The sequence below is a fragment of the Xiphophorus maculatus genome, chromosome 1 (genome assembly GCF_002775205.1).
Source record: "Xiphophorus maculatus strain JP 163 A chromosome 1, X_maculatus-5.0-male, whole genome shotgun sequence".
Classification (NCBI taxonomy): domain Eukaryota; kingdom Metazoa; phylum Chordata; class Actinopteri; order Cyprinodontiformes; family Poeciliidae; genus Xiphophorus; species Xiphophorus maculatus.
The window spans coordinates 32,182,219-32,208,029 of record NC_036443.1 but is presented as its reverse complement, the minus strand read 5'-3'; the positions used below and the strand labels follow the sequence as shown (position 1 = coordinate 32,208,029).

Genomic DNA, 25,811 nt, shown 5'->3' with positions numbered 1-25,811 from the left:
GTGTGCGCGCGCGCACTGATGTTTGAGAGGAAATCGGCCTCGAGCTTCCCGGCAGTTTATCAGCACGCGCTCCCCCGCCTCGTTGATCTCAATTCTACAAATTCTTCCCCACGCGCTGTTTGAATATTCATGAGCTTCAATCCGATTGGCTGCTCAGTTCAAAACACTGAGCACACTGTGAGACGCTGATTGGATGAGGAGCACGGGGTGGGCGTGGCCGCAGAAAAGCTATAAAGTGTGAAGCTAGACCTGCGGCCAGCTCAGGACGGGATCATTTGGCTCTGGACCAGCAGAACCTTCCGGGCCCTGAAACTGACACATCGAAGCGGGAAAAACCCGAACCGAGCCTTTTGGACCGATAAAATCCGAGGAGACGCCGTGGCTATGATCCGCTCCCAGTGAGCCGAACTCGGGGAGATGTTGGAGAAAAGGTCCGCGGATCCGAACTTGGAGGACAAACGACGCGGTAAGCGCAGGTTTTTCTTCTGAGTTTGATATTTTATGAAGTGCTTTGCGGTTTCTGACCTATAAATGTGCTATATAAATAAAGTTTACTTGCATTCCTATTTTAAGATTCAAAACCGGTTCCGGAAAATCTGGTTCTGGTCCAGTAATTCGGTTTTTTATGACGTTTCTTTTTCTTTTCTTTGCTTTTTTTTTTTTCTTTTTTGATTGCGCCGTGGTGAAGTTGGCTTCTGATTGGTCGCTTTAGTAAAGGACTATTTCGCCGTCTTTAATGAATCACCTTTGATCGGTTCCGGTTCGGCATCAAACATGGGCCAGATTGTGATCCATTCACTACAGTTGTGAGGTCCAAAAGATGGTTTCCGTTCTGTTTTTGGATCTGAACCTTTTTTCTGGTCTCTGGCAGCAGAAGTTGGACTGAACAGAACAAATATTATAAATCCCGGATTTTTTTATAAGATTCACTGTATTTATGTAAAACATTAAGATGGAGTTTATTGTTTCACCTGTCGCTTTAAACGATGTTTATTGCAGAATAACTTAGTTTCTCTAACTGGACTGAACCAGAACCTTTTTCCTGAGTTACAATAATATAGTCCAGGTATATATGTGTGTGTGTGTGTGTGTGTGTGTGTGTGTGTGTTGGGGGTTCTGATGTGGTTCTGTGTTCTGATCCAGGGAAGGAAGCCTTCAGCCTGCGGTACCGCTGCGGCCCTCTGATCGGCAGCGGCGGCTTCGGTTCCGTGTTTTCGGGTCACAGACTCTCAGACGGACTTCCGGTCGCCATCAAGCAGATCTCTGGGGACCGGGTCCAGCAGTGGGCCAGACTGGTGAGGTTCACTTCCAGAACCAGAACCAGTTCAGTTTCCACCTGAACCCAGGCGGCTGCTGCCCTCTGGTGGACAGGCAGCAGAACCGCAGGAGGGGGGTTCCCACGGAAACCTGTGATGTCATTGTTCCATCAGTGGGTTTTCCCCAGTGATGCACTGGTTCCTTAGCCTGGGAGCCCCCCCACAGCCTGAGACCGGTTCTGGTTCTGTAGTGAGTGAAATGGTTCCTTTGTTTTGTGTTTTTTTTAACTCTCACGTCTTTCTGTCCCGCAGCCCGGCGAGCTCGGCCCGGTTCCCATGGAGATCGCCCTGCTGCAGCGGCTCTGTGAAGTCGGAGGTCACGGCGGCGTGATCCGGATGCTGGACTGGTTCGAGGCGGAGGGGCGGGGCTTCCTGCTGGTGATGGAGCGGCCGCCGCAGTGCCGGGATCTGTTCGACTTCATCACGGAGCGCGGTGCGTTGCCCGAACGCCTCGCTCTCAGGTGGGTCTGCGCTCGTTACCTTGGCGACGTGCCGCCGCCTCGGCCACGCTGACGTCCCGGCTCCGCCTCCCGCAGGTTCTTCAGGCAGATGGTGGAGGCGCTGCGGTTCGTTCACGCGCACGGCGTCGTGCACAGAGATGTGAAGGACGAGAATGTCCTGGTGGACACGCGGACGCTGGAGGTCAAGGTCATCGACTTCGGCTCCGGTGCGCTGCTGAAGGACTCGCCGTACGACGAGTTCGAAGGTACGGAGCCGTGCGGTGGGCGGGGCCTAACAGTTCAGTTGGTGGGCGGAGCCTCACCTGTCCCCTCCCTGTAGGTACGCGGGTCTACAGCCCACCCGAGTGGGTCCAGTCGCAGTCGTACCACGCCGAGCCGCTCACCGTCTGGTCGCTCGGCGTCCTGCTCTTCGACATGGTGTGCGGCGACATCCCGTTCGAGCGCGACCAGGAGATCGTCGAGGCCACGCCCTTCTTCACTCGCCGCGTCTCTAAAGGTGAGCGCCAACCCGCCGCACCCTGATTGGTTAAGGCGTGCGTGGCGCTGACCGTCTCCGCCCCTTCCTGCAGAATGCCAGGCTCTGATTGGCTGGTGTCTGTCCCTCCGGCCGGAGGACCGCCCCTCGCTGGAGCAGATCCTGACCCACCCCTGGATGGAGGCGGGGGAGGAAGAGGACGAGGAAGAGGAGCGCGGCTCGCTGCCCAGCGCGTCTCTGTGAACTGGGTCGGAACGGAACAGGAAATAAATCACTTTATCTTCGCTGAGACGCTCCTCATCACTGATGAAGAGTCTTTATTTATGGATTATTTATTATTTCATCAGTTCCTTTTTCATCAGAGGAGGAAAGCTGAACTGACAGATTTTTGCTTTTTTTTCTCATTAAACCTGATTTTAAGTTTCGCTGACGTCTGGACATTGGTGGCGCTCCGGCGGCGGCGCTCGGTAAATACCTGTGTATTCCTTCAAAGTGGCTCCGCTGCCACTTGGTTCTGTTTATTTACATTAAATAAGAAGTTCTGGATCAGAACCAAGATCCATGTTTGAATAAAAACATTTTCAGACTCTGGTTTGTTTCAAATTCAGAATTACTTTATTAATCTTTATTAATTAATTTATTAATGAAATGTTGCTGTAAATCATTTCTTTACCCTGAAGGATTTTCTCTTCCTCCATCTCTGTGGTCCAGATGAACATCCAGGTTTTTATCTTCCTCCACTTCTTCTCCCATGATGGAAACAGGGTTTGACCTTTGACCCTGTTCCTCCTGTAACCAACAATCATCTCCTTTGTTTTGTACACATTTCAGATGATTTGACTGTTCCCTCACTTTTGACTTGTTTTCTATAAATGGTTTTTGTTCTGCGATCAGCACTGAAACATTTCACTTACAGCTCAGTGATGCTTGGCTGTCGCCCCCTGCTGGTCACTAAAGGGTTAGAAAGATGCAGATTCTTCCAGTTGGATTTATTTTGATACTCTAGTGGAATCAAACTCATCAGAGGGCAGGAAGTGATGTCAAATATTTGATTTTTTTTCTTCCAGTTATTAATTTACTTTAATAGATTCATCATCTCTTGTCTGATTTAGTTTTTTGTCAGAACTGAGGATGAGTTTATGATTTGAGCTTTGTATCTCATGAACAAGCGCAGCTCGTTACATTGATACGATTCCTTTCATTAATTTAGCAATCACAGAGTTAACCTACATAACCTACGTTACCTTGTTTCCTTACTGACTGAAGCTAAACTTAAGTGGCTTTTTATGCGTTTATCCTTTTCCTTCACTGCAGCTAACTTCCTCGGTAGCGCCGTTGTTCTGTTACCATGGATACCTTATGCAGAACGTTGCCAAAACAAAAGCAAAACAGTATTTACAATAAACAAAGTAACTACATTCAATTGGCCTTTTCTAGCTTTGTTAATTTTACTTACAATTCAATAAACATCCTTCAACCTGATTGGTTCACAGGGAACATGAACAGATGACTTATTTAAAAACAGTAAACTATTTAAAGCACCTATTTACAGTCAGAAAACCACAAAGTGCTTCGCAGTAGAAATAAAAACGCAGTACCAACATAATACTTTCATCCACGCCGGAACCATCAGCATATGGAGGAACTTTCCTGCCATAATCCAAGAGCACACATTTTCAGTCTGAGGCCTTGATTACACGGCAACAGTTTCTGGTGAAATTGGAAGTTTTGTTGGTTTGTTCTGTACATGTACATGAAACCACCGAATGTTTCCTCTGAAACGGCACAGATTGAAAACGGTTCCAGAGTGCAGTGGTTCTGAAACGTACCGGTACCGTTGTCTTGTGTTAAGGAAGAATAATTTATAAATTAACTTTGGAACAAAGTTTGGCTCTCTCTCTTCCTTAAACTTCCAGGTCCTCTCAGCGGGCGACGTGCAGCCACAAGGAAAACAACAATGCGTGTTGACGTCACAGAATCACAGAGTTTAATCCCATACAAAGCAACGTATCAACAACAAAGCTGCAGAGGAACAGAGATATGCATTCTTTACCTTATACAGACAAAGACAGACAAGACAGACAAACAAAAAAAAAAAAACAAAGACGCGTCTTTGGAGAGAGCCGATGCAAAAAGCAAAAATAGTGGCAGCTCTCTGAATTTTTACTCCTGTACACGAAGTCTTATACTGAAGGTGTGTCTTTCTTTTTTAATATATTCACTTAAGGCGTACCTCTTGTTGGCCAACTGGAAGCTACCTTGGACACTCAGAGAAACTTAGAACTCCCCCTAATTTTACGGCAAAGATCAAAGGCCATTTGCTCTCTGTTTCAACAAAAGAGCGAACAGCTGCGTCCTGGCCTCCTGTGGTTCTACGGTCATTTTGGGTACAGAGAAACATGAGATAAGATTTCACAGATACCTGTGAAATCCGAAGTCTCTCCCGTTATCTCCCCCAGGCTCAAGTAATAGTGCCCTGGAGAAGATGCTAATTTTACGGCCTCCTGTGGTCTGAATGCTTGCCCATCTGGTTTAATTTTAAATCCTTAACACAAACCTGTTCAAAATTAAGAAATTTGTTCAAAATAAGAATGTTCAATATACCTTTTACACATGCCGTAAGATTAACTGTATTAAGCACTAAAAATAATCATTTTTCCTCAACACTTGTAAACAGAATAAATGGATTTTTTCTCTCAGGGAATCTCTAGCTAATGCATAGCATGACGCAACACATGGCTGCTTCCTACAATCCACAGAAGAAGAAGAAACTACTGACAATGCTGGTGTTACTACAATTAATGTTCCCCCATCAGATACGGTTCCCTCAGCGTCTCTTCACCGCTCCTCACCGCCCCGGTGGTAAAATACACACCTAGAGAACTACGGACTCCGTGAAAGCTCAACGTGTTTCAGCGAAGTTATCCCACTTTTTTCCATCTGCGCCCTAATCAGACGCACATAGTGTGTGATTTTCCCCAGTATCTGGGGGAACGGTACCTGATGGGGAAACCCGAATCCACGTGCCTTCAAGTAGAACTTTTTTTTAAACACATGCGCACTTACAGTAGTTTCAAAGAAGCTAGCACCAACTAGTGGCGTGGCGAAGGATTACACCTTTCTGATGTACCGTTACTGTATAAACAAAGACTGTAATTAAAACATCTTCATGTAAATGTAATAACAGAAATGGAACAAAAATTCCATTTTCATATTTTTGTGTAAACAGGGCCTGAGATCAGGAATTCATGTTTTCTGTTCTCAAAACTTTTAATACTTTTGCTTACATTTTTATTTTGAAAGCAGGACTTCACGTCTTTCTTCTCAAAACTTGTAACTCAAAACTATTCCTCACGCTCAGACTGAGTCCCAGTCCCAGTCCTCTCCCTCCCTTGTTCATGTTGAAGGTTAAAGGTCGCCGTGTGTCCCACATCTGCCCATCGCCCATTTGGGTCCTATTTCCGACCTTACACAACCTCCGCATTTTTACAGACTTCCAAGTTCACCTCGCTGCAGCAAACAGAAGGGCGGGACGGACCGCTGTCAGTCTCAGACCTTATTTGGAAATGGGACCATTGAACTCCAGAAGTGAAGGGGGCGCTATTTCCTATTATTAATTCTGGCATTACTGGAACCGTAAAAGATAAAGTCCCTCACAAAACACCATACATTTTCATTTCCATTAGGAAGTAGAGCTACTTAAATGAGATAAACAAAACCTGAAAGTGGTTCCAGTTTCAGAGACTTTATCTTTTTAGAAGACCCAGAGATCTTTGGGTTACCCAACCAGAGGTTGTGTACAACCAGTTAGGTAGAGGTTGTTGAGTTAAAATGTTAAAACTTAACATTTTAACTTGAGTTTTAACTCATCTCAAGTTTTAACTGTTGAGTGTTTTAACTTTTCATCTCCTTTGGTCACATGAGCTGCAGACTAAGACAATCTTTTAAGAAAACTTTCAATGGCAGGTTAAATAATAGGTAATAGTTTGAGCTCATGAACCTTGTTGTTTTCCTCTGGTAACTAAGAACATCGATTAGAAGCCATTTATTGACAGTGCAATAAATGGCTAATTATTCTTAGTCAAACTAACATTTACCTCCAAAGTGTTTTGCTCTATTCACAAATTGTTGATATTGTGATTCTATGAAAGAGTTTTATTTTATCGTTTTAGAGTCAAAGACAAATTTCCACCTTGGAAGACTAAATAGTTTAACCAGATTTTTTCCTATATATAAGACTCTACCAACAAAAAGTCTTAGAATAATATACATGGCACCGTAAAAATAAAAATGTGAATTATTGCTTGTATCTGTTTAACAATCCTGGTTGTAACAACCTGGGTTGTTATTCTTCTGTACCTAATTCATTTGTTTGTTATTGACTTTTACTCAATTAAATTTCTTATGTATATATTGTAAATGCTATTTTTATTATAGGTGATCATGTTGTTTTTCATGTCTTATTTATTTTGTTCCTCCTATAATTGATGGAGAAATATAGATATTATTTATAATGTATAATATTTATGTCACCTAATCAGCTCTACATCCTGAAGAAAATGGAAAAATATGGTGTTTTATAAGATAATTTATCTTTCACGTTGCCAGTAATGGCAAAATTAATAGTAAATAATAAAGATTTTGTGGTATTCTAGCTTAGTGACGTTATTTTATTAGTTGTGTTACTACCACCCCACGCCACTAGAGGCAGCATCAGGCCCGAAAAGATGCGACTAAGGAGCAGATTCAGAAGTTCACAGAAAGCTACAGAATCTGTTAAAAACTGTGAGCTGCACTGAAGTAAATAAAGCGCCGTTACATGCTGAGTTCAAATACATGCTGAGAGTGAAAATCCTTCCTAAAGGTGAAGATATATCACAGATTTCTAACGAAAATTAAAAAAGGGAGACCGCGAAGTGCACTTGGGGCCATTGCACTTCCGGAGTGCAATGGCCCCATTTCCAAATAAGGTCTGAGACTGACAGCGGTCCGTCCCGCCCTTCCTGTTTGCTGCAGCGAGATGAACTTTGAGAGGAAGAAATAATATATAAACGAAATGTATATAAATTTATATAATTTATATATAATAGGGTTAGGGCTATATTATTATTTCTTATAATATAAATATCATAAGAATAAGAATAATCTCAAACTGACTGAGGAAAATAAAACAAAATGTCACAAATGCAAAATAAATTTCAAATCTTAAATTAAGATATTAACATGTTGCTATAAAGATTGGACTTTTGTAATTTTATTTAAGCACTCTTAAATAAAATGATTTCACTTTAAAAATGGAGGTGATTTTTAGGAAAAAGTTTTGTGAATAAAACTTATTAATTATATCATAATTTATCTCCTAATCTCTGTTAGAAAACCACAATTTTTATTAAATTAAAAGTAAAGATGGAATAGATTTATTGTACAATATCCACTTTTGAAAATCTTTTAAAAAACATTCATGAAGTCACAATTTTAAAAATGTTTATTGTCTTAAAATCTCAGTCACAAAACACAGTAATTTATATTTATTTTGAATTTCTTTTGCAGAAAGTCATTACAGGGAAACTTTATACATAATTATGAAATTAATATATTTTTTGTGGCAGTGGAATAGAAAGCTGTTTGGTTCTTATTATCATCGTGATTTTTAAACCAAAGTTTTCTTCTCAGACCAGAGGAGCAGAAAACTGATGAATTTATTGTAACATTTTTGGTTCATAAAGTCACAACATTCATAGTTTCTTTAAAAAGGACATTTTAGTTCCATTAGTCTTTTTATTTTTCACATGTAGCATCAGACATTTATTTTATGTTTTATATATGCCGTATGTTTGTCCTGAACTTGATCTGTTATTAGCTTCACTTTATACCAAATTAACTTTTATCTGCATAAAACTGATGATTTTATGGGTAAAAATCATGTCTCTAATCTCAGACTATTAAATTGAATATTACAACATTTTAATGTGTCTTTTTTGCCATCTTGGAAATATGGCAAAGTTCATCTGTTGCAAAAAATAGAATAAAATCAGTTTTCAAAAGTATTGAAATAATGTTTGTTTCGCTGAACATGTGAGATTATATTGAATTCAACAAGTCATAACAAAACAAATATCTCCAGCAGAAATACCTTTAGTGAACATTTAAAATGATCTGTTTTGTTGTTGCTCTGTTTAGCAGCAGGAGGCCCAAACAGTGACCAGTCCGCCATTTTGCATGTGATGTTACGACCCAGAGCCGTTCTGTCCCTGAACCCTGAACCCTGATGAGACTTTGACTGAGCCCACTCTTCACAGAGGCGTGCGGCGCTGAGCACTGGACCGGGCCTGAGTCTGAGCCCGAAGCGACGTTTTGAGTACAATCGTTACAAGTTTCGAGAAGAAAGACATGAAGTCCTGCTTTCAGACTGAAAATGTGCTCCGGAATAACGGCAGAAAAATTCTCCCATAAGATCTGAGTAAAAACATTTAAATTTAAATCGCCTGAATTTTGTGTTTCTTTGTGTAGAATCTGAACTTTCTTTTGACTCAAACTCATAAAAAGCTTGTTTCAATAATCAAGATAAGATGAAATAAAACATGAACAATCGTCTCTAGTTCTGCGTTTGTTCCAAAGTTCAAAACTTCAAAATATTTTCCAGCTGAACAGTTTCTGATTTTAGCATTTCCTTATTTACTTAACTTGTTTGTGCTTATTTTCCTTCTTGTACCCTTTTATTATATTGCTTTTTATGGGATGTTACAATTAAATATATTTTTATCAGAAAATAAATGTTTATTTGAAATGTTCTGTGTGGTGGATGCTCCGCCCACCACCACATCGTGTTAGTATTTTTCTTTATATTATATTATAGTTTATACGTTTAAGTTAGTTATTTCATTTAGACATATATTTTCTAACGGGTGCACACTTTATTTAATGTCTGTCTGAATGGTTTATTTACACTTGTGTTTTGTTTGAGGTGCTGCTGAGACAAACCAGCTGGAGGAGGAAACCTGGAGCAAACCATTTGTTTTCGAAAGACTGAAGGGGGAAGACTTGTTTCAAGTTGTTTTTATTTAGTTAATTTTATCACTTAAATATTCACTTATTGTTTCTGCTAAGTAAGAGTTAGTTTTGCTTTATTTATTTCATAGAATGCTTTAGTTAATTTTGTATTTATTTGTTCTTTTGTTATGTCGTGCCTCCCTCATGTGGTAGATTTAGGTTACTCCACCCCTATTTACCGGTCGATCTACGTTCCCACCCTCATCTATGGTCATGAGCTTTGGGTCATGACCGAAAGAACGAGATCGAGGATACAAGCGGCCGAAATGGGTTTTCTCCGCAGGGTGGCTGGGCTCTCCCTTAGAGAGAGAAGCTCAGTCATCATGGAGGGACTCAGAGTAGAGCTGCTGCTCCTTCACATCGAGAGGAGCCAGTTGAGGGGCATCTGGTCAGGACGCCTCCTGGACGCCTCCGTGGTGAGGAGTTCCGGGCACGTCCCACCGGGAGGAGGCCCTGGGGAAGACCCAGGACACGCTGGAGGGACGATGTCTCTCGGCTGGCCTGGGAACGCCTCGGGATTCCCCCGGAAGAGCTGGAAGAAGTGGCTGGGGAGGGAAATCTGGGCCTCCCTTCTGAAGCTGCTACCCCCGCGACCCGACTCCGGATAAGCGGAAGAAGATGGATGGATGGATGGATGGATGGATGGATGGATGGATGGATGGATGGATGGATGGATGGATGGACCCTATTTAAGCCTTTTGTTGGCAGGTCAGTTTTGTTTGTGTTCAGTTAGAATTCAGTTGACCTCAGTTAAATTGGGCCCAAAATTTTTATTTATTCTTTGACTTATTTTTGCATTAAATCTTTATGTTTTGTTTGCTATTTTGGAATAATTAAATTGAATTTTTTCTACTTTGAACATTTTTTTTGTCCTCGTTTGAGTCTGGTCCCTCACATTCTGAAATATATTTTTTATAAATAGAAATCTTTTTAGCAGTCCTTTGGACCAAAGCTGCTGAAGGAGAACCAGGAAGTGCCTGGCTCAGAGAGGTGTATTGCAAGGAGGTCTCACTCTGATGTATTATTTCTGGCTCAGCTTTAAGTGGAAACAGTCATTTCTGGATGAGCTTTAAACAAAATAAAAACATTTAAAAACCTGCAAAATTACACATTCAGGACAGAAATTCATGCTCTCTGTTCAGATTCACATAACTAGGTTTTGGTCAGCAAATGTCTAAAAATTAAAATGATCTCATAATTACTGAAATGGTTACTTGAGAAAAATTGAGAATGAATTATTTTTATTTTTACACAAATGTTTGAATTTTACAGTTTTTCAATCAGCAGAATTAGGAGTAGTTTCCTGCAATGAGCAGGTAACCCCACCTGTGGCCCTTTGACCCCTGGAGATGGGCACCAACCAGCCACCAGGGATGGATGGATGGATGAATGGATGGAGTATCTGCTCTCTCTTTCTAACCTCTGATACTGATCCTGATCTTGGTTCTGGTTCTGGTTCTGGTTCTGGTTCTGGTTCTGGTCCTGGTCCTGGTCCTGGTCCTGATTCTGGTTCTGGTTCTGGTCCTGGTTCTGCTGGAGGTTTCTTCCTGTTAAGGATCAGTTTTTCCTCTCCACTGTCGCCCCCTGCTGGTCAGGAGGAGTGATGCTGCATTCAATGACTCAAGCCTTCGATGGGTTTCCTTAGAACTTCCTAAGCTGCTCTGAATAATTAACTGTTTGACAACTAGGACCAATTAGAAAATTTCTGACCGAACTGAAAGAATTTTTTTTTTTTTGCAAAGTGTCTCAAGACAACCCTTGTAAATTGGCGAATTTAATTAAATAGTAACAAATAAGATATAGATTCAGAATTATGTTCTCTCTCTCTCTCTCCCCGCCTCCTACAGAGTGAAACATCCTGTCACGCAGGCCAATCTCCGCAGCTGTAGTCCGAGTGACTTCCGGGACAGATCAGCGCCTCAACGTAGCCCTGGTTCTCCGCCAGATGCTCCCCCATACTCCGTCTGCTAGTCCTCCGCGGTCCCGCTCCTCAGCTCCGGTCATTTCGAGCCGACTCGCCCGCCTCTGCCTCCCGCTTCCAGAACCAGAACCAGAACCAGCCGGAGACTCGGAGCGCCGACCGGTCCGCAACCGACAGCGGAGCCTAGCCGGGAGGCTAGCGGAGTTAGCTGTGCAGGCAGCGGGGTGAGGGTTCGGTCCCGACGAGGCAGAGAGCGCAGCATGGCGGGTGGCAGCAGCAGTAAGGCCGGGGAGGTTCCGACCCGGAGTCAGAGTGAAGGTAAAAAAATAATCCGGATTAAAAACTGATGATTTCGAAATATTCCCAGTGGTTAAACTGTTTTGTCTAGTAGCAAGAATCAGCTACCTGCAGCTAAACTAACCAGTTTGGACCGATTTAATAAAGTAGTTTACTGGTTTAAACCGAGCCGAATAATCAGTTGCTATGGCGACTAATTAACACAAACAGAACAGCTAAATATTCTAGTGTTTATTGAAGGAAATAATCTCTATGGTAAAATCTAAAACTTTAAACATGAAGTGTTGCAGGAAAACTTGATTCATTATGGAAAATCACGTCTATCTGGTTTGTACTGGATTCTTATTCTAGCTGGTCTAGAACTGCAGGAGAGGGTTTTGACAGGTTCTATGGAGGCCTGGTGGGCCCATTCCACCTTAAATGTTGGTGACCCCGCCTTAAACATGTGGAGCTTAAGGTGGAATCAGCAGTTTTGGTGACGTGGAGCTCCGACTCAGGTGTGTCTGGTGGGGGGGTGTTAGGGTGGTTCTGTTGCTCTGCAGGTGGCTGCAGATCAGGAGGAAGAGGAAGAGGCAGTAGTAGCTGGTCAGGTCCAGATGATAAAGCGGATGAAAGTAGCGGGTCGACCAGAACCGAAGCCAGCATCAAAGTTCTGGTTCTGAGAGTTGAGCGGAAGGATGAAAGCTCCTGTTTGTGTCCGTCTCTCCCCTGCAGCCAACAGGAAGTTGAAGTACATCAGCCTGGCGGTCCTGGTGGTCCAGAACGCCTCGCTCATCCTCAGCATCCGCTACGTCCGCACGTTGCCAGGCGACCGCTTCTTCACCACGTCGGCCGTCGTCATGGCGGAGGTCCTGAAGGTGGCGACGTGCCTGCTCATCGTCCTGCTGCAGAAGAGATGTAAGTAGTGGTGGGCGGGGCTAAGCAGCATCTGTGTGTGACACCGCGTCTCTGCAGGCGCCCTGAAGGAGACGCTGTGGTTCCTGCTGGACTCGGTGGTCCTGCAGTACCAGGACACGCTGAAGCTCGCCGTGCCGTCGCTCATCTACACGCTGCAGAACAACCTGCAGTACGTCGCCATCTCCAACCTGCCGGCCGCCACCTTCCAGGTCAGAACCAGAACCCTGACCCGGGTCAGCACAGACGGGTCCAGTTGTGCTCAGTGGGGCCCCCTGGGTCAATCAGTCGGTCTATTGATCAATCAATCAGTCATATTATCTGTAGCACATTTCAGAAACAAGGCAGTTCAAACTGATTTCCATCATAAAATCGTCTCACAGCCACCAAACAGAAACAAACGTTACATTTGATCGAGTTTTTGTCAATATTATCAATAATCATCAGATGATTGATTGATGTTCCAGTTATTGATCAGATCTGCTCCAACTAGATTTTAGTCTGGATTTAAAGGAACTCAGGGTTTCAGCTGGTTTGCAGTTTTCTGAAAATTTGTTCCAGATCTGTGGTGAATAGAACCGAGTGGTGTAGAACCAGATGATGTAGAACTGGGTGGTGTAGAACCGGGTGGTGTCTCTATCCTCCTGGTTCTAGTCAGAACTCCAGCAGCAGCGTTCTGGACCGTTGGGTTGTCAATCAGACCTGTGAAGGCGCTTCTGCAGGAATCAAAGCCACTAAAGAGAAACTAAAGCCTGGATGAGTTTCTCTGATCCGAGGCTTTAGTCTCTGGTTCTGGAAATGTTCTGACGGCCAGCAGAACCATCGGCTCCTCTGATGTCGGAACAGAAAGTTTCTGATGTTTTTTTACTCTTTGGTCCTTGAATTTGTCGACTAGTGAAGACAGGAAGTCCTGACGGAGCAGTGATCTCGACACCGGTTCACCGTTCTGCCACTCATAATTTAGGTGTCTCGTTAATTTGGTTTTGATTCGTTTTTCCGTCGTAAACTTCCCATCGTTCTCTCAGACGCTGCAGCGGTTCCACCCGGCAGACACGTTTGTTCAGGATTCGCTGCGGCCGTTTGCTGCCTGGCGTCAGCTGCAGGTGATCGGTGTTCGTCGATCACCTGCATTTTCACAGAAATCGGCCAATAGTGATCGGTGGCCAATCGATCGGGACACCGATTCCTATAAACCTGTTTGCTCAGAGCAACTGGAACAACAGTACTTTAAATCTGAATCACAACTTTTCATTGCCTCTCTTTATGCTGCTGGTTTTGTTTCTCAGCTAAAAGATTTTTGAACTGAACCGTTTCTGAATTGCTCTGGACTGATAAACTCTACAACGGTTCTTTCCAGGGTCACTTCATACACAGGAAGTCTGGAATTAGATTTACCCAATCAGGAAGAGTCTTCCATGTCCCGCCGTCTTCCTTCCCGTCAGTCTCATCCACATGAATAGTTTTTTTTTCTTTTAGTACATTTTAATATGTTTTTACAAATAGTTTCTTCAAAGATCTTGTTGAACCTTCAGATCAGAGTTTTCAGAAAGGTCTGACCCTAACAGGCTCCTCCCCCTCCAGGTGACCTACCAGCTAAAGATCCTCACCACGGCGCTCTTCAGCGTCCTGATGCTCAGGAAGTCTCTGTCCAGAGTCCAGTGGGTTTCCCTGCTGCTGCTGTTTGCCGGCGTCGCCGTCGTCCAGGTACGTCCCGGTTCTGGCTCCACTGATCCGGAGAACGGTTCCGGTGCTTCGTGTCGTCCAGTCTTTGGTCTTCTGCAGGTTTTCTTTCAGGCTGGTTCTGATTTAGCCCCGCCCGCCTCAAGTCATGTGAGGTCAAAGTTTATTTCTGTAGCACATTTCCAACGGCCTCTGCTGACCAAACGCTTCACAGCAAACATCCCAGGTAGATAAATGCTAAAATAGAAAATAAAAATAAAAGACAAAAATAAAATTGGCAAAGATACCAAAAGCTAATAATATGAATAAAAACCAAACAATACTTAATTTTTTAGGTGCAGCAATTTTCTTCCATCCTTTATCTTTTCTCTTTCGCTGGTTGTTGAAGACCAGAGAACAGGTGAGTTTTGATTCCAACTTAAATCAAAATCAATCAGTCAACTTTTATTTGTACAGTGCATTTCAGCAACAAGGCATTTCAAAGAGCTTTACATCATAAAAATACAGAGTCGCAGAAACACAGAACAACACGCATCAGATTATTGATCGATGTTTCATGATTGATTCAAAATCGGCTCCAACCAGCAGCTTTCAGTCTGGATTTAAAGGATCTCAGTGTTTCAGCTGGTTTACAGTTTTCTGCTAGTTTGTTCCAGATTTGTGGTGCATAGAAGCTGAATGCTGCTTCTCCTCGTTTGGTTCTGGTTCTGATGCAGAGCAGAACCAGAACCTGAGGGGTCTGGAAGGTTGATCCAACAGCAGCAGATCTTTAAAGTATCTTGGTTCTGATCCGTTCAGTGATTTATAAACTAACAGGACTTAAAGTTTATCCTCTGAGCTACAGGGAGCCAGTGGAGGTTCTGGAGAACTGGGTTTTATGTCTCTATCCTCCTGGTTCTGGTCAGAACTCCAGCAGTAGCGTTCTGGATCAGCTGCAGCTGGACCATTGATGATTTTCTTTAAGCTGACTGAGAGTTTAGCAGTCAGAGGGAGACGATCCACAGATTCTCTGTCTGCTTCCATCCTGGCTTTAGGGACCGACGGTAAAAGCTCACGGTTCTGGTGGGCTGCAGGCTGCTGGAGCTCACTTCAGTACCGAGGACCCAAAACACTTAAAAACTATCAATAAGACCTTAAATTTGATCCTAAAGCAGCAGGGAGCCAGTGAAGGGTTTGTAAAACCGGGGCCACAGATTCACTCCTCCTGGTTTTGGTCAGCAGACCAGCTGCAGCATTTTGTTTGCTCTGCTCCAACCCTGAGTACAAAGAGTTAAATAATCTAAACGTGATGAATGATTGGATCAAAATCAGGCAGAGGAAGATCAGATTTGATCTTAGCAAGGATCCTCAGCTAGAAGAAACTGGCTTTGATAGCAGCGCTAACATGCTAATCAACTCTAACACAGGATCAACAATCACACCCAGAGTTTTCACAAATGGACGACAGCAGGAGGACGGGGGACCGACCACACTGTCACGTCCAGGAGAGGACGTCTCTGACTAAACTCTAAGATCGTTGGTCACGTATTGTAACCCCAGATTCTATGAGAATAGGCTTCGCCCTTTAAGGCTATTGCTAGTGGGTTAACGGCGAAGCAGGGTGTAGTCTACGCATCACTGGGTCCATCCAGACCACCACCATCAAGCATCTGCTGCATAACAAAGAAGACCAGAGAGGAGAAGAGCCTCTGGTCAGAAAGGTCGAGATAAACAGACCTGCTGCTGCGAACAGGAACAACCAAAGTTACAAACTGTAACAGCGTAACGATGAACAGAGCAGGTAATTTATTACTCAGCACAACCATGTTGTTCTGCAATGCTTAATAAGCACAGAACTCCCCAGGAAAAATAACAGAATAACAAATCATGACTGAAAAGCTTCATCGTGTCTCCCTGCTTTACATGCAAGGGTGAGACAATATTAACACGTAACAGGAGTAATTATTCTGTCATAACTTGGAGAACAGAACGGGTCATGGAGAAGGTGGAAACGTCACACAGGTAAAACTGAATAAATGAGCACAGAGATGACCAGGAAGCTGCCATTCAAATGTCCTCCACCGACAGGAAATCCCTCTGGTAGAGGGTCAGATTCTCTGGAGGATCCAGTCCGGAGGAAGTTAAGCCTGAGAGACGGCCTCACACAACCAGAGAGAACGACGCTGGGCCCACTGAGTGATCTCTGTAATGCACGAACAGACGCGGGGAATGACGCAGTGCAGACGTGCACGCCACATAACAAGAGAGCGCGCGCACGGGGCAGAGGAGACTTAGACTTAGACTGACTTTATTGTCATTTTGCATGCACAGGGTGAATACAGAACGAAATTTCGTTGCATATGGCTCAGGACAATGTTTTGAGCTTCCAATGTTGTGAGGTTACTCCAGAATAAAATAAAATACAGTATAAAATATTAATATAAAATATAAAGTGCAGGACTGACAGTAAAATAGAAGTTATTTAGCTCTGTACATGTGCAAGGTATGAAGTGGAGACCAGTTTTTGAGTGCAGTCCAGTTAAGAGTTCAGCAGTCTGATGGCAAGTGGGAAAAAGCTGTTTCGGAACCTGGTGGACCTGCACCGGATGCTGCAGAACCTCTTTCCAGAGGGCAGCAGGGAGAACAGTCCATGGTGGGGGTGTGAGGGGTCACTGATGATGTTTCGGCCTCGGGACACGCAGCGCTGGGATGAAATGTCCTGAATGGAGGGAAGGGGGGCCCCGATGATCCTCTCTGCTGTCCGCACCACTCTCCTCACGTTCTTCCAGTAGGAGGCGCTGCAGCCTCCACACCACACAGAGAGGCAGCTGGTCAGAATGCTCTCTATGGTGCTTCTGTAGAACGTCTTGAGGATGGGCGGGGGCAGGTGTGCTCTTCTCATCCTCCGCAGGAAATACAAGCGTTTCTGTGCCCTCTTGACCAGAGACGTGGTGTTCACAGTCCAGGTGAGGTCGTTAGTGATGTGCACCCCCAGGAATTTGGTGCTGCTGACCACCTCCACAGCCGAGCTGTTGATGAGCAGTGGAGCGTGGCTGGGCCGGTTCTTCCTGAAGTCGACGATCATCTCCTTCGTCTTGTCAACGTTCAGGATCAGGCTGTTGTCTCTGCACCAGTCCACCAGCTGCTCCACCTCCTCTCTGTAGTCCAGGTCGTTGTCGTCTCTGATGAGACCCACCACCGTTGTGTCGTTTGCGAACTTCACGATGTGGTTGGTGGCGAACCTGGGGGCGCAGTCGTGTGTCATCAGAGTGAACAGCAGAGGGCTCAGGACGCAGCCCTGAGGGGAGCCTGTGCTGAGGGTGATGACATCGGAGGTGTGTTGTCCGATCCGGACTGACTGAGGTCTGTCGGTGAGGAAGTCTAGCAGCCAGTTGCGCAGGGGGGTGCTGAAGCTCAGGTGTCCCAGTTTTCCTGCCAGATGCTGTGGGATGATTGTGTTGAACGCTGAGCTGAAGTCCAGGAACAACATCCGCACATGAGTGTTCTTCTCCTCCAGGTGAGCCAGGCTCAGGTGTAGGGCGGAGGAGATGGCGTCCTCAGTGGAGTGGTTTCGGCGGTAGGCAAACTGGAACGGGTCGAATGTGGAGGGGAGTCTGGAGACGATGTGTTCTTTTACCAGCCTTTCAAAGCACTTCATCATGATGGGAGTCAGTGCCACAGGCCGGTAATCGTTGAAAGAGGTGACTTGAGGTTTCTTTGGCACCGGAATGATGGAGACAGTTTTGAGACAGGCTGGCACTGTGGCTTGGTCCAGTGAGGTGTTAAAAATGTCTGTTAGGACACCAGCCAGCTGACCTGCGCATTCCCTGAACACCCGCCCAGGTATGTTGGCGGGGCCTGGGGCCTTCCGTGGGTTGACTCTTTTCAGAGTCTTCAACACATCGGCTGTGTCCAGGCAGAGTGCCTCCTCTTCCTGGTGGGGAACAGTTTTCTTTGTCCTCTGGCCCTAACCCTATGGATGGAACATCTTTGCTCTTACAGTGTTGATATTGCTACGCTGAAGACAAAAGGGATTTGTTTGTTTGGTCTGGCCGTTATTTATCCAGACCAAGGTGGGCCCACCTTCTGGATGAAGCTTCATTTCAGTGCTGCGCGGGAGGGATAAGCCCACTGGCGGTATGCGAAATAGAACTCAGTATTTTTCTTAACTTGCTACAGAAAATTTGCTCTTAGTCTAGCCTGAATCTCCAGCAGACAATCCTATAACGTCTGTACAGCAGACTGGCTGTCATTTGTAGTTACAGGTAAATTTATATGAGGTAGATACTTCAGAGGAGGGATGCTGTCCTAGATTTAAAGAAAAACTCCTGCTTGAAAGAACCAGAACTAGTTTAGTGCTGAACCTTCAATCAATCAATCAATCAATCAATCAATCAATCAATCAATCAATCAATCAATCAATCAATCAAATTTTATTTGTATAGCACATTTCAGCAGCAAGGCATTTCAAAGTGCTTTACATCATTACAAACACAGAAACACAATGAAACATAGAATCAACAATCAAAACACGGCATTAAGTCAAGGTCCATCAATAAATTTGTAATTGATTACGTTTCAAATACAATCCTAAACAGGTGGGTTTTTAGTTGAGATTTAAAAGAAGTCAGTGTTTCAGCTGTTTTACACTTTTCTGGAAGTTTGTTCCAAATTTGTGGTGTATAGATGCTGAAAGCTGAATAACAACCAGCGACTCCAAACGGGTCAGAAACTAAAAGAACTATTAATTTATCCTCAGCAGTTAAAAGATCATTTAAAATTTTAGCCCCGCCCCTATCATGGGTTTAGCCCTTTGGGCCCCATGAAAGAAAAAATCTATTGATCTATAGATCTATCAATGGATCTATTGATGACTCTACCTGCGGTCTCGTTGCAGGTGCAGCAGGAGGGAAAGAAGGAGGCGGCGGTGGCTGACGCCTCCAACCAGAACTACATGGTGGGTCTGGTTGCCGTGGTGATCAGCTGCCTGTCGTCTGGCTTTGCCGGCGTTTACTTTGAGCGGATCCTGAAGGGCAGCTCTGCGTCGGTGTGGATGAGGAACGTGCAGCTGGGCGTCTTCGGCACGGCGCTCGGACTTCTGGGAATGTGGTGGAACGACGGCGGCGCCGTGGCCGAGCGCGGCTTCCTGTTCGGCTACACCGGCATGGTGTGGTGCGTCATCTTCAACCAGGCGTTCGGCGGGCTGCTGGTGGCCGTGGTGGTGAAGTACGCTGACAACATCCTGAAGGGCTTCGCCACTTCCTTCTCCATCATCGTTTCCACGGTGATGTCCGTCTACCTGTTTGGCTTCCACGTGGACCTGCTGTTCACCGCGGGGGCGGGGCTTGTCATCGGCGCCGTCTACATGTACAGCCTCCCCAAGGCGCCCGGCGGCCTCCCGTGTCCCGACCCCTCCTCTTCCTCTGCGTCCACTGAGCCGCCGAGGGGGGCCGGAGGCGGCGAGATGGAGGTGTTTCTGCCAAAGTCAGTCCTGGTGAAGTGATTCTGTGTCTCTGGCGCCACCTGGTGCTACTTTCCTCTCTGCTCCAACTAACCAATGAGTGAGCTCCTCCTGCTGCTGCGTCTCCTCCTCTTCCTGTCCTCCTAACCTCTGCTCCTCCTCTCTTCCTCAGAGCTCCTTCCCCGGCCGCCAGCGCCACAGACTAATTCCTGGAGGCTGAGCAGGAAGGAGCTGGAGCGCCCCCTGCTGTTCTCTCTGCCTTAAAACTCTCTGCTATCTGAAAGAAGCGCCTTACACTGATTGGGTCCTGCTTGGTAGTTGCTGATTGGTCGGTCTGTGTGGGGGCGGGGCCACCTGCGGACTGTACGGTGCCTTTTCCTCTCGTCTGAAGCCATAGGGTGGCGGTTCTGATCCCGGCCTGGCGTAGCTCAGTCCGGTCCGGTCCGGTCCGGCTTCTTGGTGGGAATGTGCTCATTGATTGGAGCATTTTTTAATTCTTCAACTAATCTGTGATGTTTGTCGTTGGAGGGGGCGTGGCCTGTCTGTAGGCGGGGTCAAGGGTCATCGTTTCATTTTTGTCTCCATTAAGACCTGATATGTTCCTGAAAACCTGAGCAGGTCCAGAAGGATTCACCAGAACCTTCATGTCATAACCCAAACCACCAGAAGATGGTGCTGTCCAATATTCTCTCTAAAAGTCTAGAAATGAGCTCTAATGTTTCTGCTGATGGATAGTCGTCATGTGGGCGGAGCCAGGAGATCGTCTCGGTCCCGCCCACATCCACTTGCCGTCACCGCCGGGTTTTCCTTCTACAAAGAAAGCAGAAATATTGTTCAGTCTCAGTAAAAAGAAAGTACACCCTCACATTTCACGCAGGTTTCTCCTGTCCATTAAACTAAGATCAGATGAAATTGAGTAAAACAGAAATCAAACCCACAGAATTGGAGATCACATGACCTAAATCAGATCAGATTTTTAGTTTTCAAAACCATAAAATAACCCAGAAGTCTGAGTTTTCATAAGACAGAACTAGATTAAATCTGATTTAAAGGTTCTTTCATTTCTAGAAAAGGCTGCGTTCTGATTGGACCACCTAAAATGTCTCCATCCAATCAGTCTGAGCTTAAAGGTTCAAAAGGCTTGTTTCATTTGGTCCCAAAGCTTATAACTCTTGTTAAATTCCTTTCAAACTTTTTTGTCGGATTTAAACACTGTTTTCCTGGTTGGTTGGAATCGGACCTGGACTCACCCGGATCACTCGGGTCCATTTGGAGACAAAAACCCGGCAGAACTGCGACGATTTCTCTGGAGGAACGTGTTTTTGTTTTTGAGTGAGGAGGAAGAGGAGCGGTCCGGACTCTTCCTCATGTTGATGACGTTGTTTGGGATTCTGGTGGGATAACGAGTATTTTATGGTTTTTCCTGAATCTGAAACTTTTGTTCATCTTCAAACAGAAGCTTCAGTTTTTCAGCTGTGCTGATTCTTACCTGGAGGTGATTCAGAACCAGTTTTCTCTCCGAGACCCAAAGGTCTGACAGTGATGATGATGATGATGATGATGATGGCCATAGAAGAAAACAGAATTAATTCATATGAATCTCAAAAAGTTTTTTCCGTAATGTTCATTTAAAGAACATTCAGTTAAAAAAATCACCAATCGTCAAACTAGTCATTTTCTCCAAACACGATTGGAGAAATAGAAAAGTCATTTATAAATCTGTTTTGACCAAGAAGAACAAAATGAATGAAGTTTTATTTTTTCTTTTATTTCTTTATTTCTACTTGCTGTGTCTGGTCATGGCCACCAGGGGGCAGCCTCATCAGACCCGGGTGGAGTTTGGCTCCTTTTTAAAATCCTTTCAACGTTAATATCTGTCGCGTCATTCAAAGTAATGAAACATTTTCCATTAAATAAATCTTTTTATATCTTTTGGTCCACAAATAAAAATGCTGAAAAGCCAAAAGTGAAACTAAAATATGTTTTCTTTTTGTCTTGTTTTTGGAATCATAATTTATTATCAAATTGATGTAATAAATGTTATTCCTGAGCAATAGAAATACAAGAGATAAATGAAGAATATATAAAAATGTAAATTATAGGTAAATATTGATACGTTTTATTTTATCTGTGCTGAAAGTGAAAACATTTTATATTTTTTCTGAAAGCTTTTTGTTGTTGGAAAAAAATCATGAGCATCTGACGGGAGAAAAAATGGAACCATTGTTTTTATATTTGAAGAAACTGAGATGTATCAGTTGTTTACAGGGTTGTTTTTATTTCTGTATAAAAATAAAATCCCATGACGTTATGAATTCACCTGAATGACGCAGAGTTTCTGTGTTTGGTGGAAATGTGTAGATTTTCTGAATCTGATCTGATCTGAGCTGACAGCCTGGAGCGCCCCCTGCTGGATGTTTTCTTGTGTTGACGAACCGGAAACGGTTCCAGCTCCGGGTTTCATGTCCACTTCCTGTTTTTCTCAAACTGTTGGGACAGTTTGTGCGGTTGCACTCGGTTGTTGGTTTGTATCACAGCTTGTGAGTTTGTAAATACTTGTTTTGGTAAAGTTTTATCAATCAAACACTAAACTCTGGAGTTTGTCTTTTAATTTCCCTTCAGTTTGGAATCAGGGACAAAAATCAGCCTGAAGAACATGGAGGTCTAGCTAAAGCTGAAAGGCCTCCAATACCTGGCTAAAGCGTTAACTCGTTAGCAGAGCTAATGCTAATGAGCTACAGGTGAGGCAGTTTGTTAAAGCTGCAGCAGAGCGGGTCAAAGGTCAGGATCAGACTAACGCTCCAATAAATCATCAGAGATAAACATCTTGTTAGAATGAACACATTTCTTATTAATGTTTCGACATTAATATATTTCTCTATATTTTTATATTCTAATTATTTTAAAAATACACCAAATCTAATTAAGAGGATGTAGAAAAGCTGCTTGTGAATCCATGAATGGAAAACCATCAGAAAGTTTTTACTTCCTGGTTCCCTTCAGGTGAAACTCGACTTTCCAGTTTCACTCCAACTGTTCTCACGAAATTACAAAAATAAAGTTTTTATTGTGTTTCTTTCAACTTCCCTGAGAAATTCCTCAAATATTCCAGTTTGTGACAAAAACGGATTTCTGCTGCAGCAGGCGGAATCCGAACCCAGGTCACAACCTCCGGGGGGGTCGCGACCTCTCCAGGTCAGTGTGCTGGTCTTACTGGGAGGACTGGTTTTTGACCCGTTTGTGGATCTGATTGATCAACATGGAGCTGATTAGTTTTCATCAACGGTCCTGAAAGTTCTGGCCTGGTTCTGGAGGTGCGGTCCAGGACCGAACACAGGAAGTTCCTGGTGCTCTGCAGGTTTCAGGGGTTCTAAGATCCGGAAGCGGCGGTTTGGACCAGAACGTTCTGGACCGCAGTCAACACGGACAGATTTATTTCATCTCCATAAGAAGGAATCATCTGGAGATGATCATGAAATTCAGAGTTTCTCAGAGAGAGCTTCCTGTTAGAACTTCCTGTCCCAGAAGGAAGAAGTCGGTCGTATCTTCGGCCATGAAGGAACCGGTTCGTCTTCTGGCTCTTCTCCTCATCTCTTTTCTAATCTTCCTCTTCCTCTATCCGTCCTGCAGGTGTTCAGGAAAAGAGAAAGGATCCTGAAATGGACAGCTACCACTTCCTGTCTGCTGAGGTCATGACCTTTCAAATTAAGATGCCAGGCATCGTCGCTCCAATTTCTTCTGGACCTGAAAACGGTTCGGTTCTGCTCTGCGGCACCATGGAAGTCACACCTGGATCCAGAAGCGGTTCTTTCAGTTTGTTTTTAGGTAAAACACATGAAGTCTCATCATCTCATTGTGATGAAAAGCTGATGGTTCTGGATTCAGAATTTTATCTGAGGAAGAAAATCAGCAGAACTTTGTGAAGTGACTCTTATGTGGACCTTCACAATAAGAGCAGAAACTCCAGATCAACTTTCTGATCCTTCATTTCTTTGTTTCTTCTTGGCTTTGTTTCGTTCTGTTTCGTAACGTTCTCACATGGAGAACCAACATGGTTCTGTCTCTCTGAACCGGATCAGGAAACCATCTCAGAATGTTTCCTGGTTTTCAACATTTCAAAATAAATGCCTGACTTTTTTTCCAGGTAGAAATATATATATTTTTAAAATGTATGCATTTGTTTAATAACTTAATTTGATTTATTTACATATTTTTATTTTAGAAAGTGTAAAGTATCAAATGTATTTATTTGATAAAACCACCTTCTTATTGTAATGTTTTATCAGTATTTTTTTGGGTTGTAATAATAAAAGTAATAATAGTTTTCAAAATATTGAAATAATAAAGAAAATAAATTAAAAATGTATTATTTATTAAATTCCAAAATATCTGAAACTCCAAATGTCTTTTTTTTCTTTATCTTTATTTAAGCACTAAAGGTTGAACTTCCTTTCATGTCAGAATAAATCTCCTTTAAGTTCATTTTACCTTAAAATAAAACTGAATTTTTATGTTTTGCTTTTCTATTTTCTGTTTAATTTGTCTTTTTTTTTTTTAAATAAAATGTTCTCCATGTTATCTTGTTGAAGTTTGTTTTATTATTTCTCATGTATTTTGAAATCTTCTTATGAATTTAAACCAAAAACAAACTCTCCACTATTTAAAATAAAATGTTTATGTTGTGAAGGGATGAAATCTGCAACTTATCTGCAAGCTGCCACCAGGGGGCGGGGTGGAGCCTTCTTGTTCTGTCAGTCAGAAGCAGCTGCAGGTGTTGATGACCCTAATCTAAGAGGTCAAAGTTCAGCAGTTAGCCAGATCCATGTATCCGGGTATTTGTCATGAAGTGCTGTAGATAACGGTGAGGGAAAACGCAGCAGGTTTTCCCAGGTAGAAGTGAAAGGTTGATGTTTAATGAAGAATTAGCCAACAGATGACATCTAGACAGATTGACTCTAGAAACGACTAGGACCCGACAGAGACACTGAGACACAGGTGACATTAAATACACGGGAGGTAATCAGGGAACGAGACGCACCTGGGAACAATCAAGGGGAGACAGAGACACAGATCATGATAGTATTAGCCGGGTCCATTGAGCCACCGGTAGTTATTCTGCATCCATCAGCTGTTCTGTGGCGTTCTGTTCAGAACACAGAGAACCGGACCGGAACCGGACCAGTGAGTCCCCGAGTCAGAACATGGAGGCGTCTCCAGGCTGAGGACGTTCAGTTCCTACAAACTGAAGCAGCTTCTGGCCCGTCCAGGAGAACCTCCACAGAAAATCTGTTCCAGTAAACTTTGTCCTACGTAACGTTTCCATTCCTCCCAACAACGCACCACTGACGGGTCCTCATGCTGACGGGTCCTCATGCTGACGGGTCCTCATGCTGACGGGTCCTCATGCTGACGGGTCCTCATGCTGACGGGTCCTCATGCTGACGGGTCCTCATGCTGACGGGTCCTCATGCTGACGGGTCCTCATCTGTCCTCCTTCTGCTTCAGGTTCCTGAATCTTCCCACAGTTTTTACTGGGGACCAGTCCATCCAGCAGCAGCAAGCCGTCTCTTCATGTCTCTTCGTGTCTCAGTGTTTCCTCTGGCAGATTATTTTGCTCCTCTCTTCTGTCTTTGTGTTTTCAGCTCTTCTTGTCCAAACTGTTCCTCTGATTTTCCAGAAATTAAACCCAAACCACTTTCTGTTTTTCCTCTAAACAAAACTTGGACTCCATGTTTTGGGAAAACAACAAGCTGACGCTTTCTAATCAGGAGGAACTTTCATGTTTCCTAAACAGATCAAACTGGATCAGAACCTGCTGGGGTTTGGTTCCCTCCTCCGGGATGGTTCCCAGTTTGCTTCGCTTCTCCACAATGGTTCCCAGTTTGGTTCCCTTCTCCACAATGGTTCCCAGTTTGGTTCCCTTCTCCACAATGGTTCCCAGTTTGGTTCCCTTCTCCACAATGGTTCCCAGTGTGGTTCCCTCCTTCGGAATGGTTCCCAGTTTGGTTCCATGATCATGGCTGCTGCGTTCTGGACCAGAACTAAATCAAAACATCCTCAGAGAAATAAAGGAAGAGATTATTTAAAGATTATTAATAAAACAAAATAATAAATGTAAAATATGACAGTAATTAATGAGCTGATAATAGTGAATCTTTTCATCTGTTTTCATGTTTATTTTTAATCATAATTCAAAGTAAAACATAATTTTTTTATAAACATTAAAATATGATTCTGTTATCTGAGACCCAGAATATTAAATCTGGTTCCGGTTCTG

General features: G+C 43.9%; 2 protein-coding genes across 3 annotated transcripts; both read left to right on the top strand.

Annotated features, from left to right (window-relative positions):
* The first annotated feature begins 235 nt into the window (after window positions 1-235).
* Window positions 236-4,065, top strand: LOC102220913 (serine/threonine-protein kinase pim-2). The gene is made up of 6 exons (XM_005815489.3): window positions 236-466; window positions 1,144-1,295; window positions 1,569-1,777; window positions 1,853-2,022; window positions 2,097-2,273; window positions 2,347-4,065. Exons 1-6 carry the CDS (start codon window positions 418-420, stop codon window positions 2,493-2,495), a joined length of 906 nt encoding a protein of 301 aa, XP_005815546.1. The 5' UTR covers window positions 236-417; the 3' UTR covers window positions 2,496-4,065.
* Window positions 4,066-11,193: 7,128 nt separating this feature from the next.
* Window positions 11,194-23,707, top strand: slc35a2 (solute carrier family 35 member A2). Of its 2 annotated transcripts, none has more exons than XM_023331926.1 (6): window positions 11,194-11,541; window positions 12,235-12,417; window positions 12,475-12,626; window positions 13,996-14,118; window positions 18,971-19,557; window positions 23,165-23,707. In XM_023331926.1, the coding sequence occupies exons 1-6, from the start codon at window positions 11,484-11,486 to the stop codon at window positions 23,190-23,192; spliced, it is 1,131 nt and encodes a 376-aa protein (XP_023187694.1). In that variant the 5' UTR covers window positions 11,194-11,483; the 3' UTR covers window positions 23,193-23,707. The 2 variants fall into 2 exon arrangements, with proteins under 2 accessions (XP_023187694.1, XP_023187689.1); XM_023331921.1 differs by lacking the exon at window positions 23,165-23,707 and adding an exon at window positions 19,707-22,125.
* Window positions 23,708-25,811: the final 2,104 nt, after the last annotated feature.